The sequence below is a fragment of the Coregonus lavaretus genome (assembly GCF_964263955.1).
Source record: "Coregonus lavaretus genome assembly, contig: HAP1_SCAFFOLD_1247, whole genome shotgun sequence".
NCBI classification, from domain to species: Eukaryota; Metazoa; Chordata; class Actinopteri; order Salmoniformes; family Salmonidae; genus Coregonus; species Coregonus lavaretus.
This window is the reverse complement of record NW_028161716.1, coordinates 30949-56843: the sequence shown is the minus strand read 5'-3', so window position 1 is coordinate 56843 and position 25895 is coordinate 30949. Positions and strand designations below refer to the sequence as shown.

The 25895-nt window shown below is 45.2% G+C and overlaps 1 protein-coding gene across 1 annotated transcript; it reads left to right on the top strand.

The window, feature by feature from the left end:
• Positions 1-57: 57 nt before the first annotated feature.
• Positions 58-24938, top strand: LOC311120192 (angiomotin-like 2a). The gene is made up of 10 exons (XM_084194808.1): positions 58-234; positions 1792-2619; positions 2784-2958; positions 9319-9463; positions 10058-10150; positions 17214-17488; positions 19677-19954; positions 20199-20392; positions 23225-23452; positions 24580-24938. Exons 2-10 carry the CDS (start codon positions 1871-1873, stop codon positions 24660-24662), a joined length of 2220 nt encoding a protein of 739 aa, XP_084050934.1. The 5' UTR covers positions 58-234; positions 1792-1870; the 3' UTR covers positions 24663-24938.
• The last annotated feature ends 957 nt before the right edge of the window (positions 24939-25895 follow it).

Here is a 25895-nt window from a genome sequence, read left to right as displayed (position 1 = left end):
TTTATTAGCAGCGCTCTCTCTCTCTCCCGGCTCAGTCTGTTGTGAGATCTGCTCAGACGCACACGGTAGCAGCGCTCTCTCTCTCTCTCTCTCTCTCAGAGGAACACATACTCAGGATACGACTACATACTTTCCATTTCCACTCAGTTTTATTAGGATCATTTTTTCGTCAACAAGAAATATTAAACGATATACGCCGTGAACAACTTGCTTCCGTGATGAGAATGTAAATTGGTAAGAATTTAGTTCAGCTGCTTTTTGGAATGAGTTGCTTTACACATGGTGGATAGGTCTTTCAAAATATTAACTTCAACTACCCTTCTCTTTTGTTTTTTACAGTCTATCACGTTTTTTTGTTTTTTATAATAATGTTATAATAATTGTCTTTTAATTTCTCATTATATATATTTTATATATATATATATTTTTTTATGTTGGGATGTCGGCTTTGGTCTGTGATCAAGTCTGTCTAGCCGCTGTAGACAATAGATACTTTATTTGCACTTTATTGACACTGAGTATAAATTGTTTTATTGGGCTATATGTTTTATTTTCCTAGTTTAGACTGGAATGTTATCAGATATGTGAAGATATAGCCCATGTTCTATCCTGGCTATGTGTGTTGAGCAAGACACTTAACCCTAATTGCTCCTGTGAATCGCTCTGGATAAGAGCGTCTGCTAAATGACTATAATGGAAATGTGTAGTATTTAGGCCAATGTATACAGTAGGACTACATTATTCACACTGTTTAGATTGTAGAGTAAACATACATTTTTCTTTCAACAAAGCCTCAATGAATGTGTGGCCTACATCTGATATCTGTCATAGTATGTGCACGTGCTGGAAAGGCCAAATGAACAAAAAAAAAAGGGCAAAATCAGGCAATGGAATCTGATTGAAATCTGAACGGAATCTGATTGGAATCTAAACGGAATCTGATTGGAATCTGATTGGAATCTAAACGGAATCTGATTGGAATCTGAACGGAATCTGATTGGAATCTAAACGGAATCTGATTGGAATCTGAACTGAATTTGAACGGAATCTGAATGGAATCTGTATAGCTGGCAGCAGGAAATGACTGACTCAATATAATGATATCCAATAACTAAAATAAACATTTCCTTTTTTCTTCAATACTTCCGTGTTTTGGCCTTTACAACATAATGCCTAGTAATATGGCTTAACCTGCTAGTAATATGGCTTAACCTGCTAGTAATATGGCTTAACCTGCTAGTAATATGGCATATGCTATAGTTCACAGTGTGTGGTATGTTTGCATTTACACGCTGAAGTAAATTCTACTTAATTATAATAGAATTTAGATAGAATCTATACTGAGTATCATGTAGTAAAGTCCTGGCTCATACTTTTTACTGGAACAGCAAAAGCCCAGAGGGGAATGTTGCAGCGGTGGTATTTGTGCACTAACCTGGTGTTACTATGGGAATAGGCTGTGAGGCATGACACATGCTGGACAGACTGGAAAGGAAGGCACTGCTGGTATGTGCTGCCTGCAAGTACCACAGCAGAGGGGGAAATATGTCTCTCTATTTACAACATTACACTGCTGCTATGTTGGCTTCGGGATACATTCCAAATGTGATGCAGTGTCTGATGATTGTTATTATGAGATGATTATAAGATAGGAAAGGGGGTAATACATGCTTATAACAAGTCTTTATTATAACGGCATCATAATGCATTATAAGGCTTTAAGTTATGTGCTACCAAATGTATTAGCTAGCTACTTGATTTAACTAATTATCTTATTGCTCCTGTCTCTAGATCTATGGTTTACTAAGAATCCAAAGCAAACAAACTCTTCAACACACCCCTTCACTTATCTATTCTCTGATTGACTGAGATGAGAACTGCCGAGGAGTCTTCTGGCACGGTCCTGCACCGTCTCATCCAGGAGCAGCTCCGTTACGGGAACCTCACAGACACCAGCACCCTCCTGTCCATCCAGCAGCAGGCCCTGCGTGGAGGCAGCAACAGCAGCGGAGGAGGAGGGGGTACCGGATCCCCCCGCTCCTCCCTGGAGAGCCTGACCCAGGAGGAGTCCCAGTTCCTCCACATGTCCACCAGACAGGATCCCCAGGGCCAGGAGCACAAGGGGGACCACAACCACTGTGAGAGTGACTCCGTGTGTCGCCTCTACCAGCTCCACAGACACGGAGAGGAGCTGCCCACCTATGAGGAGGCCAAGGCCCACTCTCAGTACATGGCCTCGGTAGGGGCCCAGTGGGGTCAGCCTCAGCTTGGTCTGGGTCTGGAGGTGATGGATCACCAGGGAGGGGGAGAGGGCCAGGAGGACCTGAAACGGAAGCACGCCCGGAGCCTCAGTGAGCGTCTCATGCGGCTCTCCCTGGAGAGATCAAGTGGAGACATTCAGCCCCTCACCTCCTCTCACAGTTACCCTCAGCTGTCCAATGGCCACTCAGGGCCTGTTGAACACCAGGGGACAGAGTTTCTCCAGTACCCTGATCAGAGGGGACCTCCCCCGGACTACCCCTTCCTGGTCAGGGCTCCTGGATACATGCTCAGCCACTCACAGGAGACACACGGACACCGCTACCAGGATCCTCCTCCCCCATTCCACTCACAGCACAGGTAAATATGACACACATATACCAATTATGGGTGCCAGACCAGTAGTGACACCCTGTTTGCTATATGGGATGAATGTAGCCTATATCCCAGTGACCCTATGTGTTTACAACCACCATTCTTGAATGATACCGTTTGATACTAATGAATCCCTCTCCTCTCCCCAGGTACGTACCTGCCCAGCCCCAGGCAGAGATGGTTCGACACAGTGTCCGCTCCGGTCCGGAGGTCTACATGAGCCACAGCAGCCCCAGTAACGCCCAGATGGACCTGTTCAGGGAGAATGAGAGACTGAGGAAAGAGGTGGAGGGGTACAGCGAGAAGGCCGCCAGACTTCAGAAGGTGAGAGAGAGGAGACTTCCTTGGTTACAGTAAACGGAATACGGTGCCGTTTGGAACGTTGAGGGTCTTCTACAATCATTCTAATTCTAATTCACATTCTACATTGACATTTTAGTCATTTAGCAGACGCTGTTATCCACAGTGACTTACAGTCAGTGCATTCATCTTAAGATAGCTATGTGACAAGTCCCTGTGTAGCTCAGTTGGTAGAGCATGGCGCTTGCAACACCAGGGTTGTGGGTTCGTTTTCCCACGGGGGTGCCAGTATGAAAAATTTATGCACTCACTAACTGTGAGTCGCTCTGGATAAGAGCGTCTGCTAAATGACTAAAATGTAAATGTAAGACAATCACATGTCATAGTAAGTACACTTTTCCTCAATGAAGTAGCTATCAGCAATGTCAGAGCTAGAAAGGTGAGGGGTGGGTGCTACTTTGTAGAGACACCTTTTGCAGCAATTACAGCTGCAAGTCTCTTGGGGTATGTCTCTATAAGCTTGGCACATCTAGCCAGTGGGATTTTTGCCCATTCTTCAAGGCAAAACTGCTCCAGCTCCTTCAAGTTGGATGGTTTCCGCTGGTGTACAGCAATCTTTAAGTCATACCACAGATTCTCATTTGGATTGAGGTCTGGGCTTTGACTAGGCCATTCCAAGACATTTAAATGTTTCCCCTTAAACCACTCGAGTGTTGCTTTAGCAGTATGCTTAGGGTCATTGTCCTGTTGGAAGGTGAACCTCCGTCCCAGTCTCAAATCTCTGGAAGACTGAAACAGGTTTCCCTCAAGAATTTCCCTGTATTTAGCGCCATCCATCATTCCTTCAATTCTGACCAGTTTCCCAGTCCCTGCCGATGAAAAAAACATCCCCACAGCATGATGCTGGATGGTGTTCTCAGGGTGATGAGAGGTGTTGGGTTTGCCCCAGACATAGCGTTTTCCTTGATGGCCAAAAAACTCAATTTTAGTCTCATCTGAGCAGAGTACCTTCTTCCATATGTTTGGGGAGTCTCCCACATGGCTTTTGGCGAACACCAAATGTGTTTGCTTATTTTTTCTTTAAGCAATGGCTTTTTTCTGGCCACTCTTCTGTAAAGCCCAGCTCTGTGGAGTGTACGGCTTAAAGTGGTCCTATGGACAGATACTCCAATCTCTGCTGTGGAGCTTTGCAGATCCTTCAGGGTTATCTTTGGTCTCTTTGTTGCCTCTCTGATTAATACCCTCCTTGCCTGGTCCGTGAGTTTTGGTGGGCGGCCCTCTCTTTGCAGGTTTGTTGTGGTGCCATATTCTTTCAATTTTTTAATAATGGATTTAATGGTGCTCCGTGGGATGTTCAAAGTTTCTGATATTTTTTTATAACCCAACCCTGATCTGTACTTCTCCACAACTTTGTCCCTGACCTGTTTGGAGAGCTCCTTGGTCTTCATGGTGCCGCTTGCTTGGTGGTGCCCCTTGCTTAGTGGTGTTGCAGACTCATGTGACCGGATCATGTGACACTTAGATTGCACACAGGTGGACTTTATTTAACAAATTATGTGACTTCTGAAGGTAATTGGTTGCACCAGATCTTATTTAGGGGCTTCATAGCAAAGAGGGTGAATACATATGCACGCACCACTTTTCTGTTTTTTATTTTTTTGAATTCTTTGAAACAAGTTATTACTTCACCAATTTGGACTATTTTGTGTTCGTCCATTACATGAAATCCAAATAAAAATCCATTTAAATTACAGGTTGTAATGCAACAGAATAGGAAAAACGCCAAGGGTGATGAATACTTTTGCAAGGCACTGTAAGCTGGTTCGACCATTGGGGTGCCAGGACAGAGAAGGGCTTGGACTGGGCTGAGCGGGAGCTGCCCTCCCGTAGGGATGGGAGGGCCAAGAGGCCAGAGGTGGCAGAACGGAGTGCTCGAGTTGGGGTGTAGGGTTTTGAACATAGCCTGAAGGTAAGGAGGGGCATTTCCTTTTGCTGCTCCATAGGTAAGCACCATGGTCTTGTAATGGATGTGAGCTTCAACTGGAAGCCAGTGAAGTGTGCGGAGGAATGGCTTGACATGGGAGAACTTGGGAAGGTTGAAAACTGGGCTGCAGCGTTCTGGATAAGTTGCAGGGGTTTGATGGCACAAGCGTGGAGCCCAGCCAACAGCGAGTTGCAGTAGTCCAGACGGGAGACGACAAGTGCCTGGATTAGGACCTGCACTGCTTCCTGTGTGAGGTAGGGTTATACTCTACGGAGGTTATAGAGCATGACCCTGCAGGAGCGAGTCACTGCTTTGATGTTTGCAGAGAACGACAGGATGTTGTCCAGGGTCAAGCCAAGGTTCTTTGCACTCTGGGAGGGGGAGACCATTGAGTTGTCAACCATGAAGGAGAGGTCTGAGCGGGCAGGCCTTCCCCAGGAGAAAGAGCAGCTCCTTCTTGTCAAGATTGAGCTTGAGGGGGTGGGCCGACATACAAGCTTATAGTTACCTGCCAGTGACGTAAAGATGCGTGTCACCACCTGGGTGTCAGAAGGGGGGAAGGAGAAACGTAGTTGGGTGTCCATCCGCATAGTGATGATAGGAGAGACCATGTGAGGAAATAACGGAGCTGAGTGACTTGGGGTATAGAGAGAAGAGGAGAGGGCCTAGAACCGAGCCCTGGGGGACACCAGTAGTGAGAGTACGTGGTGCAGACACAGATCCTCTCCACGTCACCTGGTAGGAGCGGCCTGCCAGGTAGGATGCAATCCAGGAGTGAGCAGAGCCGTGAGACACCCAGCCCTGAGAGGGTGGAGAGGAGGATCACAGCGTAGAAGGCAGATCTAGGAGGATGAGAACAGAGGAGAGAGAGAGTCAGCTTTGGCAGTGCGGAGAGCCTCCGTGACACAGAGAAGAGCAGTCTCGGTTGAGTGACCCGTCTTGAAGCCTAACTGGTCAGGGTCATGAAGACGGTTCTGAGAGAGATAGCGAGAGAGTGGGTCAGAGACGGGACGGTCAAGCTAATACTGCCCTTGAATGATTCCGTCAATGCATCCTGTTCATAGCAGTGTGTCTGCTTGTAATGTAGTTTAGTGACAGTAATATATTTTGAGTAAACTATAATTTGATTATAATAGCATGAATAGGTTTTATTTCTAAGCCCTGTTGGCTCACAAAGGTTGTGGAGGTAGGTAGCGAACTATAAAGTGTGTGTGTGTGTGTGTGTGTGTGTGTGTGCCAATGCTGCATATCAGTGAGATTAGTCCTCTAGCTGTGCTGCAGCAGGAATGTGCACCGTGGACGGATCACAGGGACTTTTCTGTTCATTTTGGAATCATTGATTTCTAGTGACAGACAGAGACATGTAGACAGGTGATGTTAGTGACAGACAGAGACATGTAGACAGGTGATGTTAGTGACAGACAGAGACATGTCAACAGGTGATGTTAGTGACAGACAGAGACATGTAGACAGGTGATGTTAGTGACAGACAGAGACATGTAGACAGGTGATGTTAGTGACAGACAGAGACATGTAGACAGGTGATGTTAGTGACAGACAGAGACATGTAGACAGGTGATGTTAGTGACAGACAGAGACATGTCAACAGGTGATGTTAGTGACAGACAGAGACATGTAGACAGGTGATGTTAGTGACAGACAGAGACATGTAGACAGGTGATGTTAGTGACAGACAGAGACATGTCAACAGGTGATGTTAGTGACAGACAGAGACATGTAGACAGGTGATGTTAGTGACAGACAGAGACATGTAGACAGGTGATGTTAGTGACAGACAGAGACATGTCAACAGGTGATGTTAGTGACAGACAGAGACATGTAGACAGGTGATGTTAGTGACAGACAGAGACATGTCAACAGGTGATGTTAGTGACAGACAGAGACATGTCAACAGGTGATGTTAGTGACAGACAGAGACATGTAGACAGGTGATGTTAGTGACAGACAGAGACATGTCAACAGGTGATGTTAGTGACAGACAGAGACATGTAGACAGGTGATGTTAGTGACAGACAGAGACATGTCAACAGGTGATGTTAGTGACAGACAGAGACATGTAGACAGGTGATGTTAGTGACAGACAGAGACATGTCAACAGGTGATGTTAGTGACAGACAGAGACATGTAGACAGGTGATGTTAGTGACAGACAGAGACATGTAGACAGGTGATGTTAGTGACAGACAGATACATGTAGACAGGTGATGTTAGTGACAGACAGAGACATGTCAACAGGTGATGTTAGTGACAGACAGAGACATGTAGACAGGTGATGTTAGTGACAGACAGAGACATGTCAACAGGTGATGTTAGTGACAGACAGAGACATGTCAACAGGTGATGTTAGTGACAGACAGAGACATGTAGACAGGTGATGTTAGTGACAGACAGAGACATGTCAACAGGTGATGTTAGTGACAGACAGAGACATGTAGACAGGTGATGTTAGTGACAGACAGAGACATGTCAACAGGTGATGTTAGTGACAGACAGAGACATGTAGACAGGTGATGTTAGTGACAGACAGAGACATGTAGACAGGTGATGTTAGTGACAGACAGAGACATGTCAACAGGTGATGTTAGTGACAGACAGAGACATGTCAACAGGTGATGTTAGTGACAGACAGAGACATGTAGACAGGTGATGTTAGTGACAGACAGAGACATGTCAACAGGTGATGTTAGTGACAGACAGAGACATGTAGACAGGTGATGTTAGTGACAGACAGAGACATGTAGACAGGTGATGTTAGTGACAGACAGAGACATGTCAACAGGTGATGTTAGTGACAGACAGAGACATGTCAACAGGTGATGTTAGTGACAGACAGAGACATGTAGACAGGTGATGTTAGTGACAGACAGAGACATGTAGACAGGTGATGTTAGTGACAGACAGAGACATGTCAACAGGTGATGTTAGTGACAGACAGAGACATGTAGACAGGTGATGTTAGTGACAGACAGAGACATGTAGACAGGTGATGTTAGTGACAGACAGAGAAATGTAGACAGGTGATGTTAGTGACAGATAGAGACATGTCAACAGGTGATGTTAGTGACAGACAGAGACATGTAGACAGGTGATGTTAGTGACAGACAGAGACATGTAGACAGGTGATGTTAGTGACAGACAGAGACATGTAGACAGGTGATGTTAGTGACAGACAGAGACATGTAGACAGGTGATGTTAGTGACAGACAGAGACATGTAGACAGGTGATGTTAGTGACAGACAGAGACATGTAGACAGGTGATGTTAGTGACAGACAGAGACATGTAGACAGGTGATGTTAGTGACAGACAGAGACATGTAGACAGGTGATGTTAGTGACAGACAGAGACATGTAGACAGGTGATGTTAGTGACAGACAGAGACATGTAGACAGGTGATGTTAGTGACAGACAGAGACATGTCAACAGGTGATGTTAGTGACAGACAGAGACATGTAGACAGGTGATGTTAGTGACAGACAGAGACATGTAGACAGGTGATGTTAGTGACAGACAGAGACATGTAGACAGGTGATCTATTCATTCACACACCTCTAGCTACCAAACACAAAGCTCCTTACATGGAACATTATACATTCCTTGGAACTTTATTTTCTGCTTGTGGGAATTTTCATGCATGTGCTACGTGTTAGCCTATGAGCCTCCTCCTCCTCCTCATCCTCCTCCTCATCCTCCTCCTCCTCCTCCTCCTCCTCCTCCTCCCCCTGCTCTTCCTCCTCCTCCTCCTCCTCCTCCTGGTCCTCCACTGCCTACTCCTCCCCCTCCCATCCTCCCCCTCTTCCTCCCACTATTCCTCCTTCCCCTGCTCCTCCTCCCCCTCCTCCTCCTCCCACCTTCTCCTCCTGCTCCTCCTCATCCTCCTCCCCCTCCACTTCACCTACCCCTGCTCCTCCCCCTCCTCCACCTGCTCCTGCTCCTCCCCCTCCCATCCCCCTCCTCCTCCCACTATTCCTCCTTCCCCTGCTCCTCCACTTCTCCTCCTCCACCTCCTACTCCTCTTCCTGCTCCTCCTCTTCCTGCTCCTCCTCCACCTCCTTCTCCACCTCCACCTCCTACTCCTCTTCCTGCTCCTCCTCTTCCTGCTCCTCCTCCACATGTCTCATTCATTCAGCATCACAGTCTTGTGAGACCATGGATTCCTTGATTAAGCCTTGGGGGTCTTAAATCCGCCCTCAGATAGTTTAGTTTATTGTCACTTTTCCACTGTCGGACTTTTCACCAGTGTTTTCAGGCTTTTGTGTTTCCACCTCTGAGGCCTGGCCCAAAAAAAGCCCCTCAAAATGTGACGATTGGTGTGGGATGAGCTGTGTTTTAAGGTAGAGACCCTCAGACTGACAGTATCCTCTTGTGTGTTTCCTCCCAGCTGGAAGTGGAAATCCAGAGGATATCTGAGGCCTACGAGACCCTGATGAACGGCTCAGCCAAGAGAGAGACCCTGGAGAAAACCATGAGGAACAAACTGGAGTCAGAGATCAAGAGACTACACGACTTCAACAGAGACCTCAGAGGTAAAAGCTACCAGCAGCTAGATGCTAATGCTAACACAGCTAGTCATTGCAAATAAGAATCTGTTTTTGATGGACCTTACCTGCATGAATAAAGGTTAAATAAAGCAAAGCTAAAGACTTCACTAGCTACCTGTTTTGATTAATTGTACTGCAGTGGGTTAAATCAGGGTCACGCAGAGTGTTTCTTGACAGTCTTAAACAAATCTACTTTGAAACAGAAGGATACACCTCACACTTATGGGCTTAAAGAAAGGAGACACCTGTACCATGTCAGATATAGAGTATTACATTATGAGTTTGCATCCCAATATTACACTTTATATACATCACAGAAGACTGAAATATAACAAAACCGTTTGACATCGAAACAACGGATTTTCTGCCGTTTTTTTAAAAGAATGTTTATTAATTATAAAAGAATGAAAAATATTAATAACGTTCCATCCATGAGACCACTAGAGGGCGCTTTGGTCACTTGACTGCAGGAAAGCTACCAACCTGGAGCAGGAGTCTTTGGGGTTTAAGTGTGGCTCTCCCCTAAAGAGGTAATAATAGATCATCATTGATTTCCCTCCCTCTCTCTTTGACCTGTAGATCGTCTGGACACAGCTACCAAACAGTTGGTAGCCAAAGAGGTTGAATCGGCAGACCAGAAACAGCAAGTCTTCAACAAACTCCTCAAACAAAGTAAGTACATTTTACATTTACATTTTAGTCATTTAGCAGACGCTCTTATCCAGAGCGACTTACAGTTAGTTTATTTTTCATACTGGCCCCCCTTGGGAATCAAACCCACAACCCTGGCGTTGCAAACGCCATGCTCTACCAACTGAGCTACATCCCTGCCGGCCATTCCCTCCCCTACCTTGGGCCAATTGTGCGCCGCCCCATGGGTCTCCCGGTCGCGGCCGGCTACGACAGAGCCTGGATTCGAACCAGGATCTCTAGTGGCACAGCTAGCACTGCGATGCAGCGCCTTAGACCACTGCGCCACTCGGGAGTAGAGATCAGATACCTCCCCAACATGTTGAGAGAGAGAGACGAAAGACGAAACACTGGCTTTCTTGTTGTTGCTTACTCTTCATAATCGCTTGAGTAAGACGTTCTGTGGAGAGAGGGCAGGGCGCTGGGCAAGAGAGAGCGTTTTCAGATCTGTTTGCAAGGGCTGTTTTTTTTTTTTACAAATCACACAGCATTGTGAAACACTTCACCCTGGGATTCTGTGGCAGGTACATAGTTCTCCTAGACTCTGACTGATATCGCTGCCATATTAATGTAGTCTGTGGTCCGTGGTCAGAGGTCAGTGGTCAGAGGGGAGGCCGGCTAGGGGGACATTCCCTGCTCTCTGCTCCTGTCTCCCTCTCCTTGGCGCTTGAACGCCTGTCATTATTCACAGCCCTCCACAAGTAAATGTGGCCTGGATTCCTGGAATTTATTGAGGTATTTCAGACTGTTCCGTTCACTGGGAATGCCTCCCTCCCCCTGCTCTGCTGCGCAGGGCTCCATAGCTGTTGAGCTGCCGAGCTCCCTCCCTTCCTCAAGGGGAACTAATGCAGGGCTTCCATTCCCCACTCACAGCGCACTGACCCCTTGATAGATATGTCTCCATCTTTGGGCATTTCTTCACCTCAGTATGTGACGTCAGGTTTACTATCACATTGTTATTGGCTGGCCTTTGGCAACGGGAACTGCCACTGCCCTGGCACTCATTGTTGTGGTAAAGCTTCACAACTATTATTTTGTGAACTTGGTATTGTATTGGGAAATGAAGTTTAAATCAGCTTAAAGTAGTCCTTCGTCATGCGGTTATGTCACAAAATAACAACGTTCCGGTTTAACAGTCACACTACCATGTCTGTTGGCCTCCAGGAGCAATGATTACACTCTGAGGAATGTTCGTATGAACATTAAATGTACCTATTTTGACGGTGAAAATGTCAGTTGGTGGGTCGAAAAGGGGGTTTACATGCTTTTGGCTCATAGAAGATTCCAAACAGTACTGAAAGACAGAGCTGCATATGAAACACTATAGTGGGGCATGATCATGTAGTCTAGCCTAAACCTTTACACTGCACTGTACAGTAACATGGAACCTTTACACTGCACTGTACAGTAACATGGAACCTAAACCTTTACACTGCACTGTACAGTAACATGGAACCTAAACCTTTACACTGCACTGTACAGTAACATGGAACCTAAACCTTTACACCGCACTGTACAGTAACATGGAACCTAAACCTTTAAACTGCACTGTACAGTAACATGGAACCTAAACCTTTACACCGCACTGTACAGTAACATGGAACCTAAACCTTTACACTGCACTGTACAGTAACATGGAACCTTTACACCGCACTGTACAGTAACATGGAACCAAAACCTTTACACCGCACTGTACAGTAACATGGAACCTAAACCTTTACACTGCACTGTACAGTAACATGGAACCTTTACACTGCACTGTACAGTAACATGGAACCTAAACCTTTACACTGCACTGTACAGTAACATGGAACCTTTACACTGCACTGTACAGTAACATGGAACCTTTACACCGCACTGTACAGTAACATGGAACCTAAACCTTTACACTGCACTGTACAGTAACATGGAACCTAAACCTTTACACCGCACTGTACAGTAACATGGAACCTTTACACTGCACTGTACAGTAACATGGAACCTTTACACTGCACTGTACAGTAACATGGAACCTAAACCTTTACACTGCACTGTACAGTAACATGGAACCTAAACCTTTACACCGCACTGTACAGTAACATGGAACCTAAACCTTTACACCGCACTGTACAGTAACATGGAACCTTTACACTGCACTGTACAGTAACATGGAACCTAAACCTTTACACTGCACTGTACAGTAACATGGAACCTTTACACCGCACTGTACAGTAACATGGAACCTAAACCTTTACACCGCACTGTACAGTAACATGGAACCTAAACCTTTACACCGCACTGTACAGTAACATGGAACCTTTACACTGCACTGTACAGTAACATGGAACCTAAACCTTTACACTGCACTGTACAGTAACATGGAACCTTTACACTGCACTATACAGTAACATGGAACCTAAACCTTTACACTGCACTGTACAGTAACATGGAACCTTTACACTGCACTGTACAGTAACATGGAACCTAAACCTTTACACTGCACTGTACAGTAACATGGAACCTAAACCTTTACACTGCACTGTACAGTAACATGGAACCTTTACACTGCACTGGACAGTAACATGGAACCTAAACCTTTACACTGCACTGTACAGTAACATGGAACCTTTACACTGCACTGGACAGTAACATGGAACCTAAACCTTTACACTGCACTGTACAGTAACATGGAACCTTTACACTGCACTGGACAGTAACATGGAACCTTTACACTGCACTGTACAGTAACATGGAACCTAAACCTTTACACTGCACTGTACAGTAACATGGAACCTAAACCTTTACACTGTACAGTAACATGGAACCTAAACCCTGGTCAAAAGTAGTGCACCATATAGGGAATAGGGTACCATTTGCGCTTCAGTGAACACTGTCTGTAGTAAGTGGTTAAGAGGAAGTCTGCTTTCCCTTTTAGTCCAAAGGAAACAACGTGAACATGTTGCTCTTGGATAACTGTTTTAAAGGAGGTTAGGGGGCAGATGGGATTAGGGTTGGGCGGTATCCAGATTTTCAAAATGTCATACCGTCCTTCTCTCACCCCGGGATTTAGGGTATTACCGGCTTAGTCCACATGGGGGCGCCGAAAACGCAAACAAGCCCATTGGGCTCTATTACCAGAATACTAACAAAATTAGCACAAGTAATAGCGAATTTCCATGGAGGCTGCTAGCTAAATATGCTAACAAGTGGGAAAATCACCCTGATTAACTCTTTAGTATTATCCCAGTTTACCTATTTGCTTATGGTCTTGCCTACGCCTAGCGAACAGTTTTTTAAATTATATGAGAAAATAATTTTCCATTTTAAATGGAACGGCAAGCCAGACAGAATTAAACGGGCCTATTTATATAATGAATATGAAAATCGGAGGACAGAAATTATTAAATATTAAAGCATTAGACCTATCGCTAAAAGCTTCAGTCATACAAAAGTTATACTTAAATCCGAACTGGTTCTCTAGCAAATTAGTAAAATTGTCTCACCCAATGTTCAAGAATGGCCTTTTTCCCTTTATTCAGATTACAACTCAGTTATTTGAAAAGGAAATAATCTCCCAAATATTACTATTTCTAAAATAAGCCATAGAAAGTTGGTTGCAATTTCAATTTAATCCTCCAGAAACTACAGAACAAATAATGCAACAAATATTGTGGTTAAACTCAAATATACTAATTGATAAAAAAAAAGATTAATAAAAAATAAAAATAAAAATAAAAGTTTAATCTTCGTAAATGATGTCATCGGTAGGACTGGTGGAGTTATGTCGCACATGCAGCTAACAAAAACATATGGAAATGTCTGCTCTACCCAAAATTACAACCAAATAATTGCAGCATTACCGCAAAAATGGAAGAGGAAAGTGGAAGGGGGGAAAGGTAAGGAACATGTCTGTCGGCCGCATTAAAGAATATAATTGGTTAAAGAAAACTGTGATAAATAAAAAAGTCGACCAGTTTCATTTAAGGACCAAAGGATTGACAGCCGTCCCATATAGATTGCAAAATAGTTGGAGAGAGATTTTTGACGTACCGATTCCATGGCATGTTTATGAACTGATTCGCAAAACGACGCCGGATTCAAAACTTAGAATATTTTCAATTTAAATTATTATATAAAATTCTTGCTACCAATAGAATGTTATTTATATGGGGGAAGAGACAGAATCATTAGATAATTTGTTTTGGTACTGTCCATTTGTAGCTTGTTTTTGGACACAGGTCCAGGAATGGCTAAAGGACTGCAATATTTACCTGGAGCTAACCCTGCAGATAGCACTACTGGGTGATCTGAAAAGTCATAGTCAATCGATCAATAATATAATAATACTTTTAGCAAAAATGTTTATTTTCAATTTACAATCTGTAGAAACAATGAGAATAGAAGGGTTCAGAACTTTTGTGAAACATCACAGTACAGTTGAAAAATATATGGCAAATAGAAATCCAATATGGATGATGTTAAGAGATAGATGGGAGGTGTTGAATGGAGTTGAAGGATGGGACTAATAACAACTAACACCAACTAATAACAACAAGATAACTAATGTAAAGCATACTGTGTCCATAATAAGTATATAGGTTATAGGTTGAGAGCTTTTGTGAAAGAGCACAGTTAGAAAGATATGTCATATAGAAGCAAACCGGATGGACATCATGAAAATGATCGGAGAGGTTGAGGGTAGAGGAAGTTCAGGAGCAAAAACAAACAAAATATAATTATTGTAAAATTGACTGTGTCCATAAAATGTATATAGTATGTATAAGCTGGAAGTAGAGGCCTAAGCGTTGTTGTTCACTAGTTTACTCCAATTAGGGAAGGGGTGGTGGGGTTGGAAATTAATAAAGGGAAATATATTTTTTTAAAGGATATATATATATATATATATATATATATATATATATATATATATATATATATATATATATGTATATATGTATGTATATGTATTTATATGTATGTATGTGTATATATCTGCAATATTAAAGCTGATCTACCCCCTAAAAAAAGTAATAAAAAAGAGCGCAAACAAGTATAAACAAAAATTGCAAAAACTGGCAATCCAGCTCATAAAGTTATACATATACAGGTAGGAGCTGGTAGGAGCTGGTAGGAGCTGGTAGGAGCTGGTAGGAGCTACCGAATGGCATTTTTGGTGAGTTTTGACATTTACAAATGCATGTGATCGAGAGACATTGTACAAATGAACAAAGTTTGAAGCAAAGTTTTAACAGTACTGTCTCTGAAGCAGCATGGTTACACGCTGTGTCTGTCTGGAGTCGCTAGGGCAACGGGCCTGCCTGCTCTGCTTGGAGTCGCTAGGGCAACGGGCCTGCCTGCTCTGCTTGGAGTCGCTAGGGCAACGGGCCTGCCTGCTCTGCTTGGAGTCGCTAGGGTAACGGGTCTGCCTGCTCTGCTTGGAGTCACTAGGGCAACGGGCCTGCCTGCTCTGCTTGGAGTCGCTAGGGCAACGGACCTGCCTGCTCTGCTTGGAGTCGCTAGGGCAACGGGCCTGCCTGCTCTGCTCGGAGTCGCTAGGGCAACGGGCCTGCCTGCTCTGCTTGGAGTCGCTAGGGCAACGGGCCTGCCTGCTCTGCTCGGAGAAGAGGGCGAAGGAGCAGACGGACCGAGAACAGAGAGGAGAAAATAGCAAGGAAATCAAGAGATAGCAGCTGGACAGATAACTGATCCAAAGGGCTTTGACTTCTCAAACACGGCAGAAAGCCAACACAATATGATGCCTCATCTCATTAATTCAGCCACTTACTTAGATAGCAAGTTAAACTTAGGGATCGTGTTAAAGGCAGAATTCTGCGTTTTTCACTGAGGAAAAAAAGACAAAACGCATAAGAAATATCTTGCTGCGTTTTTGTAAACACAGATCTAAAATGCTTCTTATTGACATTTCTGCTCAGCATCAGACTCATTTTGTGCTTCAGTTGCACTAAATCCGGATGAGAATTCACCAACGGTCGTTCTATCAGCTGACATCAGCTCTGACTGATGTCTAGCTACTTTTCTCCGGTACTTTTCTCAGTGTATACAGTCTACTTTCTCTGGTAAAATGCTAGATTAACTTTAAGAAAAACATTACGAAATTTAGCTGGCTACATTCTTTCTATGTTAGGCCTAAACATTAGAAATATGTTGGCCATGCATCGTTTTAGCAAAAAAGGCCTTGGTTCTTCATTGTAACCTCATTTACTTGTGTGGCTGCCAGCCACTTTGGTTGTCATCTGATGAAAATGAAGCTGTTTTATGCCGAATGTGTTGCACTAATGTATTTTCTGTGAAGGAAAACTATAGTTGCACATCCCTGATCACTCTGTTGAAGCAAAAAAACACTGTTGACTTTCAATATAAAACGCGACCCCTGTCAAAACTCAGCTGGACTCACCTGCTCCCGCTTTCTCCTGTTGTGGTATTTACAAACAAACACGTGACTGGTTCAACTACATAGCTTCATAATGTCTGTAGCAGCCCCTCTCACCTGAACATCTCACCTGAACATTTCACCTGAACATCTCACCTGAACATTTCACCTGAACATTTCACCTGAACATTTCACCTGAACATTTCACCTGAACATCTCACCTGAACATTTCACCTGAACATCTCACCTGAACGTTTCACCTGAACATTTCACCTGAACGTTTCACCTGAACATTTCACCTGAACATTTCACCCGAACATCTCACCCGAACATTTCACCTGAACATTTCACCTGAACATTTCACCTGAACATCTCACCTGAACATTTCACCTGAATATTTCCCCTGAACATTTCACCTGAACATCTCACCTGAACATTTCACCTGAATATTTCACCTGAACATTTCACCTGAACATCTCACCTGAACATCTCACCTGCACATTTCACCTGAACGTTTCACCTGAACATCTCACCTGAACATTTCACCTGAACATCTCACCTGAACATTTCACCTGAATATTTCACCTGAACATTTCACCTGAACATCTCACCTGAATATTTCACCTGAACATTTCACCTGAACATTTCCTCTCCTCTTTTCTGTCTCTCTCCTAGATGAACAGCAGCAGTGGGAGGTGCAGCGTCTCCGTGGTTCCGGGGAGGAGTGGCTCCGGTGCCGGGAGGTTCTGGAGCTGGCCCTGAGGTCGGCACAGGCCCGTAACCTGGCCCTGGAGGAGGAGCTGGGGAGGAAGAGGGCGTACGTAGAGAAGGTAGAGCGGCTGCAGAGTGCCCTGGGACAGCTACAGGCCGTCTGTGAGAAGAGAGAGGCCCTGGAACTGAGGCTGAGGACCAGGCTGGAGCAGGAGCTGAAGAGCCTCCGAGCAGCACAGGTGAGCAGAGGAGAGGAGAGGAGAGGAGAGGAGAGGAGAGGAGAGGAGAGGAGAGGAGAGGAGAGGAGCAGGAGAGCAGAGGAGAGGAGAGGAGAGGAGAGGAGAGGAGAGGAGAGGAGAGGAGAGGAGAGGAGAGGAGAGGAGAGGAGAGGAGAGGAGAGGAGAGGAGAGGAGAGGAGAGGAGACATACACAAACTATGATTAATCCTATATCAGGGCTGTTCAACTCCGGTCCTGAAGTGTTTCGGCCCTCCAGGACCAGAATATATAAAATGAAAACCTTATGATCCACCTTAACACGTAATATTTGACAACCCCCAAGTCTGTCTGTACAGTAAACACAGTCTTACATATGTGTGTGTGTATGGATGTACAGTGAGGGAAAAAAGTATTTGATCCCCTGCTGATTTTGTACGTTTGCCCACTGACAAAGACATGATCAGTCTATAATTTGATTGGTAGGTTTATTTGAACAGTGAGAGACAGAATAGCAACAAAAAAATCCAGAGAAACGCATGTAAAAAATGTTATGAATTGATTTGCATTTTAATGAGGGAAATAAGTATTTGACCCCTCTGCAAAACATGACTTAGTAATTGGTGGCAAAACCCTTGTTGGCAATCACAGAGGTCAGACATTTCTTGTAGTTGGCCACCAGGTTTGCACACATCTCAGGAGGGATGTTGTCCCACTCCTCTTTGCAGATCTTCTCCAAGTCATTAAGGTTTCGAGGCTGACGTTTGGCAACTCAAACCTTCAGCTCCCTCCACAGATTTTCTATGGGATTAAGGTCTGGAGACTGGCTAGGCCACTCCAGGACCTTAATGTGCTTCTTCTTGAGCCACTCCTTTGTTGCCTTGGCCGTGTGTTTTGGGTCATTGTCATGCTGGAATACCCATCCACGACCCATTTTCAATGCCCTGGCTGAGGGAAGGAGGTTCTCACCCAAGATTTGACGGTACATGGCCCCGTCCATCGTCCCTTTGATGCAGGGAAGTTGTCCTGTCCCCTTAGCAGAAAAACACCCCCAAAGCATAATGTTTCCACCTCCATGTTTGACGGTTGGGATGGTGTTCTTGGGGTCATAGGCAGCATTCCTCCTCCTCCAAACACGGCGAGTTGAGTTGATGCCAAAGAGCTCGATTTTGGTCTCATCTGACCACAACACTTTCACCCAGTTCTCCTCTGAATCATTCAGATGTTCATTGGCAATCTTCAGACGGCCCTGTATATGTGCTGGCTTGAGCAGGGGGACCTTGCGTGCGCTGCAGGATTTTAATCCATGACGGCGTAGTGTGTTACTAATGGTTTTCTTGGTGACTATGGTCCCAGCTGCCTTGAGATCATTGACAAGATCCTACCGTGTAGTTCTGGACTGATCCCTCACCTTCCTCATGATCATTGATGCCCCACGAGGTGAGATCTTGCATGGAGCCCCAGACCGAGGGTGATTGACCGTCATCTTGAACTTCTTCCATTTTCTAATAATTGCGCCAACAGTTGTTGCCTTCTCACCAAGCTGCTTGCCTATTGTCCTGTAGCCCATCCCAGCCTTGTGCAGGTCTACAATTTAATCCCTGATGTCCTTACACAGCTCTCTGGTCTTGGCCATTGTGGAGAGGTTGGAGTCTGTTTGATTGAGTGTGTGGACAGGTGTCTTTTATACAGGTAACGAGTTCAAACAGGTGCAGTTAATACAGGTAATGAGTGGAGAACAGGAGGGCTTCTTAAAGAAAAACTAACAGGTCTGTGAGAGCCGGAATTCTTACTGGTTGGTAGGTGATCAAATACTTATGTCATGCAATAAAATGCATATTAATTACTTAAAAATCATACAATGTGATTTTCTGGATTTTTGTTTTAGTTGAAGTGTACCTATGATAAAAATTACAGACCTCTACATGCTTTGTAAGTAGGAAAACCTGCAAAATCGGCAGTGTATCAAATACTTGTTCTCCCCACTGTATATATTTGCGAGAAAAAAACAACATATGGGGGATTGGAAGTATGCAGACAATTACATTGATGGAAGTTACAATCTATCTGAAATATTCAAGCTGATCTACCCCTTAAAAAAATAAAATATATATATATAAAAAACAACAACAAAAAACAACAGTCTTACAAAACAAAACAGCTCCATGTTTGTTTGAAAAATCCTTCATTACATTTCATTCCGTGGTATCAGTCCCACAGCGCGGCCAGCGGCCCCGGCTCCACGGTGTCCGTACAGCTGCAGCTGGCTGAAGGAGAGGAGAGGATCCTGGCTCTGGAGGCCGACATCACACGCTGGGAACAGAAGTACCTGGAGGAGAGCACCATGAGGCAGTTCGCCATGGACGCAGCCGCTACTGCTGCGGCTCAGAGAGACACCAGCGTCATCAAACGCTCCCCTCGCCACTCACCCAACAGCAGCTTCAACGACCACCTGCCATCCAGCCGCAGACATCAGGAGATGGAGAATAGGTACATATCTTGCTGTTAACTTTCTGCTCACTGGACGTTGTACAGTAACACCAGTTGGTCTGACCTAGGTGAAAAATCTGTCGATGTGCCCTTGAGCAAGGCACTTAACCCTAATTGCTCCTGTAAGTCGCTCTGGATAAGAGCGTCTGCTAAATGACAAAAAATAAATAAAAAAACTCACACATTGGTAGATAGATCAACATAGTTATCTGAGTAACTTAATATGCAATCTTTGTGTGTGTAGGGTCCGAGTGCTGCACTCCCAGCTCCTGGAGAAGGATGCAGTGATCAGGGTGTTACAGCAGCGGTCTGAACGGGAGCAGATCAGGCTAGAGCAGCAGGCCCTCCGCCCTGCCAGGTCCGTCCCCTCCGTCAGCACCGAGGCCAACGGCTCAACCTCCACCAGTGGCCCAGTGGAGCAACCCATCCGGGGGAAAGGTGAGCTCTAGGGCCCTGGGTCCCAAATGGTACCTTATAGTGGACTACTTTTGATAAGGGCCCATAGGGTCAAAAAGGTCAAAAGTAGTCCACTATGTAGGGAATATGACAGTGGAGGCTCCTCAGAGTAGGAAGGAGAGGACCATCCTCCTCAGTGAATTTCATAAAAATAAAAATAGTGAAACATTAAAAAAGTTATCCTTTTTAGATAAAACTATACTAAATATATTCACGTCACCCAATAATTTATTAAAACACACTACGGTAGCCTCAGCAGTACTCTCTAGGGTAGCACCATGGTGTAGCCGGAGGACAGCTAGCTTCCGTCCTCCCCTGGGTACATTGACTTCAATACAAAACCTAGGAGACTCATGGTTCTCACACCCTTCCATAGACTTACACAGTAATTATGACAACTTCCGGAGGACGTCCTCCAACCTATCAGAGCTCTTGTAGCATGAACTGACATGTTGTCCACCCAATTAAAGGATCAGAGAACGGATCTAGCACTTTCACTTTCTCAGCTGATGTCAAATGCAGCTAGCTAGTTCAGTTGACTCAAACACCCGGCTCAAACAGAGAGGGCTGCTATGTTAGCTAGCTGAGCCACTTGTGTGGGTTGTAGACTCCGTCTCATGCTACCACTAGAGTGAAAGCACTGCCAGCATTCAAAAGTGACCAAAACATCAGCCAAGAAGCATAGGAACTGAGAAGTGGTCTGTGGTCACCACATGCAAAACCAGTCCTTTATTGGGGGTGTCTTGCTAATTGCCTATAATTTCCACCTGTTGTCTAAATCCATTTGCACAACAGCATGTGAAATGTATTGTCAATCAGTGTTGCTTCCTAAGTGGACAGTTTGATTTCACAGAAGTGTGATTGACTTGGAGTTACATTGTGTTGTTTAAGTGTTCCCTTTATTTTTTTGAGCAGTGTATAACGAACTGTTTGTATGTGTCTGCTATGAAAGTGAACTGTGTTTACGCGTGATCAGGGGTGTATTCATTCCGACGATTCTGTTGAAAAATGTTTTTTAAAACGCAAGCAAACGGAACGAAATGGGGATAAACATACCTGAATTCGTCCAATAGAAACTCTCATTTGCAACTGTTGGACTAATGGTTACACCTTAGATAAGCTAGATGCAGGCAAGAGTGTGCAAGGCGGTGTTGAATGTGTCACTGTCTGTCATCTTTGATTACTCAAAATTCTCTCGACCTGTGCACCTGCGTTGTAAACTTTCATTCATATACTTCCCACAGTTGTGTCAAGATGGCTGGATATCTTTTGGGTGGTGGATCATTTAAGCGTGAAAAACCCAGTAGTGTTGCAGTTCTTGACTCAAACCGCTGCGCCTGGCACCTACTACCATACCCTGTTCAAAGGCCCTTAAAACTTTTGTCTTGCCCATTCACCCTCTGAATGGCACACACACACAATTCATGTCTCAATTGTCTCAAGGCTTTAAAAATCCTTCTTTAACCCGTCTCCTCCCCTTCATCTACACCTCGTGTCAAACTCATTCCACAGAGGGCCGAGTGTCTGCAGGTTTTCACTCCATCCTTGTGCTTAATTTATGAATTAAGGTCACTAATTAGTAAGGAACTCCCCTCATCTGGTTGTCTAGGTCTTAATTAAATAGAAAAACCAAAAACCAGCAGACACTCGGCCCTCCGTGGAATGAGTTTGACATCCTTCATCTACACTGATTGAAGTGGATTTAACAGGTGACATCAATAAGGGGTCAAAGATTTCACCTGGTCAGTCTATGTCATGGAAAGAGCAGGTGTTCTTAATGTTTTGTACACTCAGTGTATCTACTTCCTGAAGAATCTGGAGAATTATGACATCACTGTCTTCTCCTTCTTTTTAGTCTTCTGGGGTCACAGGTCATAACGCCTGGAGGAATGTCAGATCTAGAACAACCCATGCTATTAACTCAAGAGACAACTGGCGGCTGTTAAGCGTCTAGTGCATAGTGTCGCCAGTCAGAATGTTGCACTTCCTAAAATAACTACTGTTGGGGAGAGGACACGGTGAGGGACTTTCCTCAAATAGATGACGACGTCTTTTAGTAACAGAATGAATGTACTGTATGTCGTCTCCCCGCTCCGGGATAGCCGCTCTAGAATAGACGTGGCAGGGAAGCTCACAGAGCAGATGTTTGAGCGTGTGTGCTTACGTGATTAACCAGCTCCCTCTTGTTGTCTGTGATCTGGTAATTAACCAGCTTCCTGTTGTTGTCTGTGATCTGGTAATTAACCAGCTTCCTGTTGTTGTCTGTGATCTGGTAATTAACCAGCTTCCTGTTGTTGTCTGTGATCTGGTAATTAACCAGCTTCCTCTTGATGTCTGTGATCTGGTAATTAACCAGCTTCCTCTTGTTGTCTGTGATCTGGTAATTAACCAGCTTCCTCTTGTTGTCTGTGATCTGGTAATTAACCAGCTTCCTGTTGTTGTCTGTGATCTGGTAATTAACCAGCTTCCTGTTGTTGTCTGTGATCTGGTAATTAACCAGCTTCCTCTTGTTGTCTGTGATCTGGTAATTAACCAGCTTCCTCTTGTTGTCTGTGATCTCGTAATTAACCATTTTCCTGTTGTTGTCTGTGATCCAGTAATTAACCATTTTCCTGTTGTTGTCTGTGATCCAGTAATTAACCATTTTCCTGTTGTTGTCTGTGATCCGGTAATTAACCATCTTCCTCTTGTTGTCTGTGATCTGGTAATTAACCAGCTTCCTGTTGTTGTCTGTGATCCAGTAATTAACCATTTTCCTCTTGTTGTCTGTGATCCAGTAATTAACCATTTTCCTCTTGTTGTCTGTGCTTGTAGGGAAGAGCCTCTCTGATGACCAGACGGCTACTGCAGTGTGTCCTCTCTCCCTGTCCCCCCACCAACACCCCTGTGCCCCCCTGGCCCTGCCCGCCCTGCTGTTCCTGTCCAAGCCCCGGAGCAGGGACTGCAGCACCCAGTGTGACCGTGATGTTCCGGCCAAGGAGACTGATCCTACCGGCACGCTAGCACCCCCTGAGGCTTCCTCGACCTCAACGCTTGCCTCTGGTGTGTAAGCCTATTCTGGAATGGATGTTGTGTGTGTATTAACAAATAGAAACAGTACCGGGACCCAAAATGAGCACTGGCACCCAAAATGAGCACTGGCACCTAAAGAGAAACAGTACCGGGACCCAAAATGAGTACTGGTACCTATTTCAGTCTCATACAATACAGAGAAAATGACATGTATAGTGGAGTTAAAGTGGAACACAGGGCTTCGTATGATGATGTAATAATACAAGTCCTTTTGATCTGTGCCGGTTAAAGTGGAACCAGAACCCAGGGTCATGCCGGTTAAAGTGGAACCAGAACCCAGGGTCATGCTGGTTAAAGTGGAACCAGAACCCAGGGTCATGCTGGTTAATGTGGAACCAGAACCCAGGGTCATGCTGGTTAAAGTGGAACCAGAACACAGGGTCGTGCTGGTTAAAATGGAACCAGAACCCAGGGTCATGCTGGTTAAAGTGGAACCAGAACCCGGGGTCATGCTGGTTAAAGTGGAACCAGAATCCAGGGTCATGCTGGTTAAAGTGGAACCAGAACCCAGGGTCATGCTGGTTAAAGTGGAACCAGAACCCAGGGTCATGCTGGTTAAAGTGGAACCAGAACCCAGGGTCATGCTGGTTAAAGTGGAACCAGAACCCAGGGTCATGCTGGTTAAAGTGGAACCAGAACCCGGGGTCATGCTGGTTAAAGTGGAACCAGAACCCAGGGTCACAGCAGACATTCTGAGTCCCAAATGTCACCCTTCCAGGCTCAGAGAGGGGAAGTAGTGGACTCATTCATTCATACCAACTACAGCTATGTGTCTGTGAAACCTTGGCTGTGTGTCTGTGTGTGTTGGGTAGAGTCAAGGTTTAGTCAAGGCTGGTAGCCTCCCAAGTAGCATTACAGCTTGAATGTCTTGTCAAACATGAGAGCTTGATGGTCTTGTCAAACATGAGAGCTTGATTGTCTTGTCAAACATGAGAGCTTGATTGTCTTGTCAAACATGAGAGCTTGATTGTCTTGTCTGTCTTCTGGCCCACTGAATCTCTGTCTATGTTGTACTACATAACTCATTGTGGAGCTAAAATCCTGCCGTTTTTTATCCAGTCTCTAAAACATGGTTTATTTTTTCCATTACACCTCAGAGCACTTCCAGGCACCACTCAACACACACAAGAGCACCAGCAGTTCAGACGCAGTAGCAGAAGTGGTGGAAATCCTAATTTAAGAAACATTGAACGCTGAACTGTGGGATCCGCTGTGGATGGATGGTGACAACACGGGAAATGACCGAGAGTCCCTCATGTCCTGTATGTCCCTCCCAACGAGGAGAAGACAACCTGCCTGTCTGTCTGGCTCTGGTCAGACTGACCTCCAGATGGACACTTCCTTTGGAGAAAGACAGACAGTTTGGAGACAGTGTGGAGAAGGTTTGGAGACATGGACATGTGCTCCCTACCTACCTACCTACCTACCTACCTACCTACCTAAGTACCTACCTACCTACCTACCTACCTAAGTACCTAGCTACCTACCTAGCTACCTACCTACCTACCTACCTACCTACCTACCTACCTACCTAAGTACCTACCTACCTACCTACCTACCTACCTACCTACCTACCTACCTACCTACCTACCTACCTACCTACCTACCTACCTACCTACCTACCTACCTACCTACCTACCTACCTACCTACCTACCTACCCACCCACCCACCCACCCACCCACCCACCCACCCACCCACCCACCCACCCACCTACCTACCTACCTACCTACCTACCTACCTACCTACCTACCTACCTACCTACCTACCTACCTACCTACCTACCTACCTACCTACCTACCTACCTACCTACCTACCTACCTACCTACCTACCTACCTACCTACCTACCTACCTACCTACCTACCTACCTACCTACCTACCTACCCACCCACCCACCCACCCACCCACCCACCCACCCACCCACCCACCCACCCACCCACCCACCCACCCACCCACCCACCCACCCACCTACCTACCTACCTACCTACCTACCTACCTACCTACCTACCTACCTACCTACCTACCTACCTACCTACCTACCTACCTACCTACCTACCTACCTACCTACCTACCTACCTACCTACCTACCTACCTACCTACCTACCTACCTACCTACCTACCTACCTACCTACCTACCTACCTACCTACCTACCTACCTACCTACCTACCTACCTACCTACCTACCTACCTACCTACCTACCTACCTACCTACCTACCTACCTACCTACCTACCTACCTACCTACCTACCTACCTACCTACCTACCTACCTACCTACCTACCTACCTACCTACCTACCTACCTACCTACCTACCTACCTACCTACCTACCTACCTACCTACCTACCTACCTACCTACCTACCTACCTACCTACCTACCTACCTACCTCCCTCCCTCCCTCCCTCCCTACCTACCT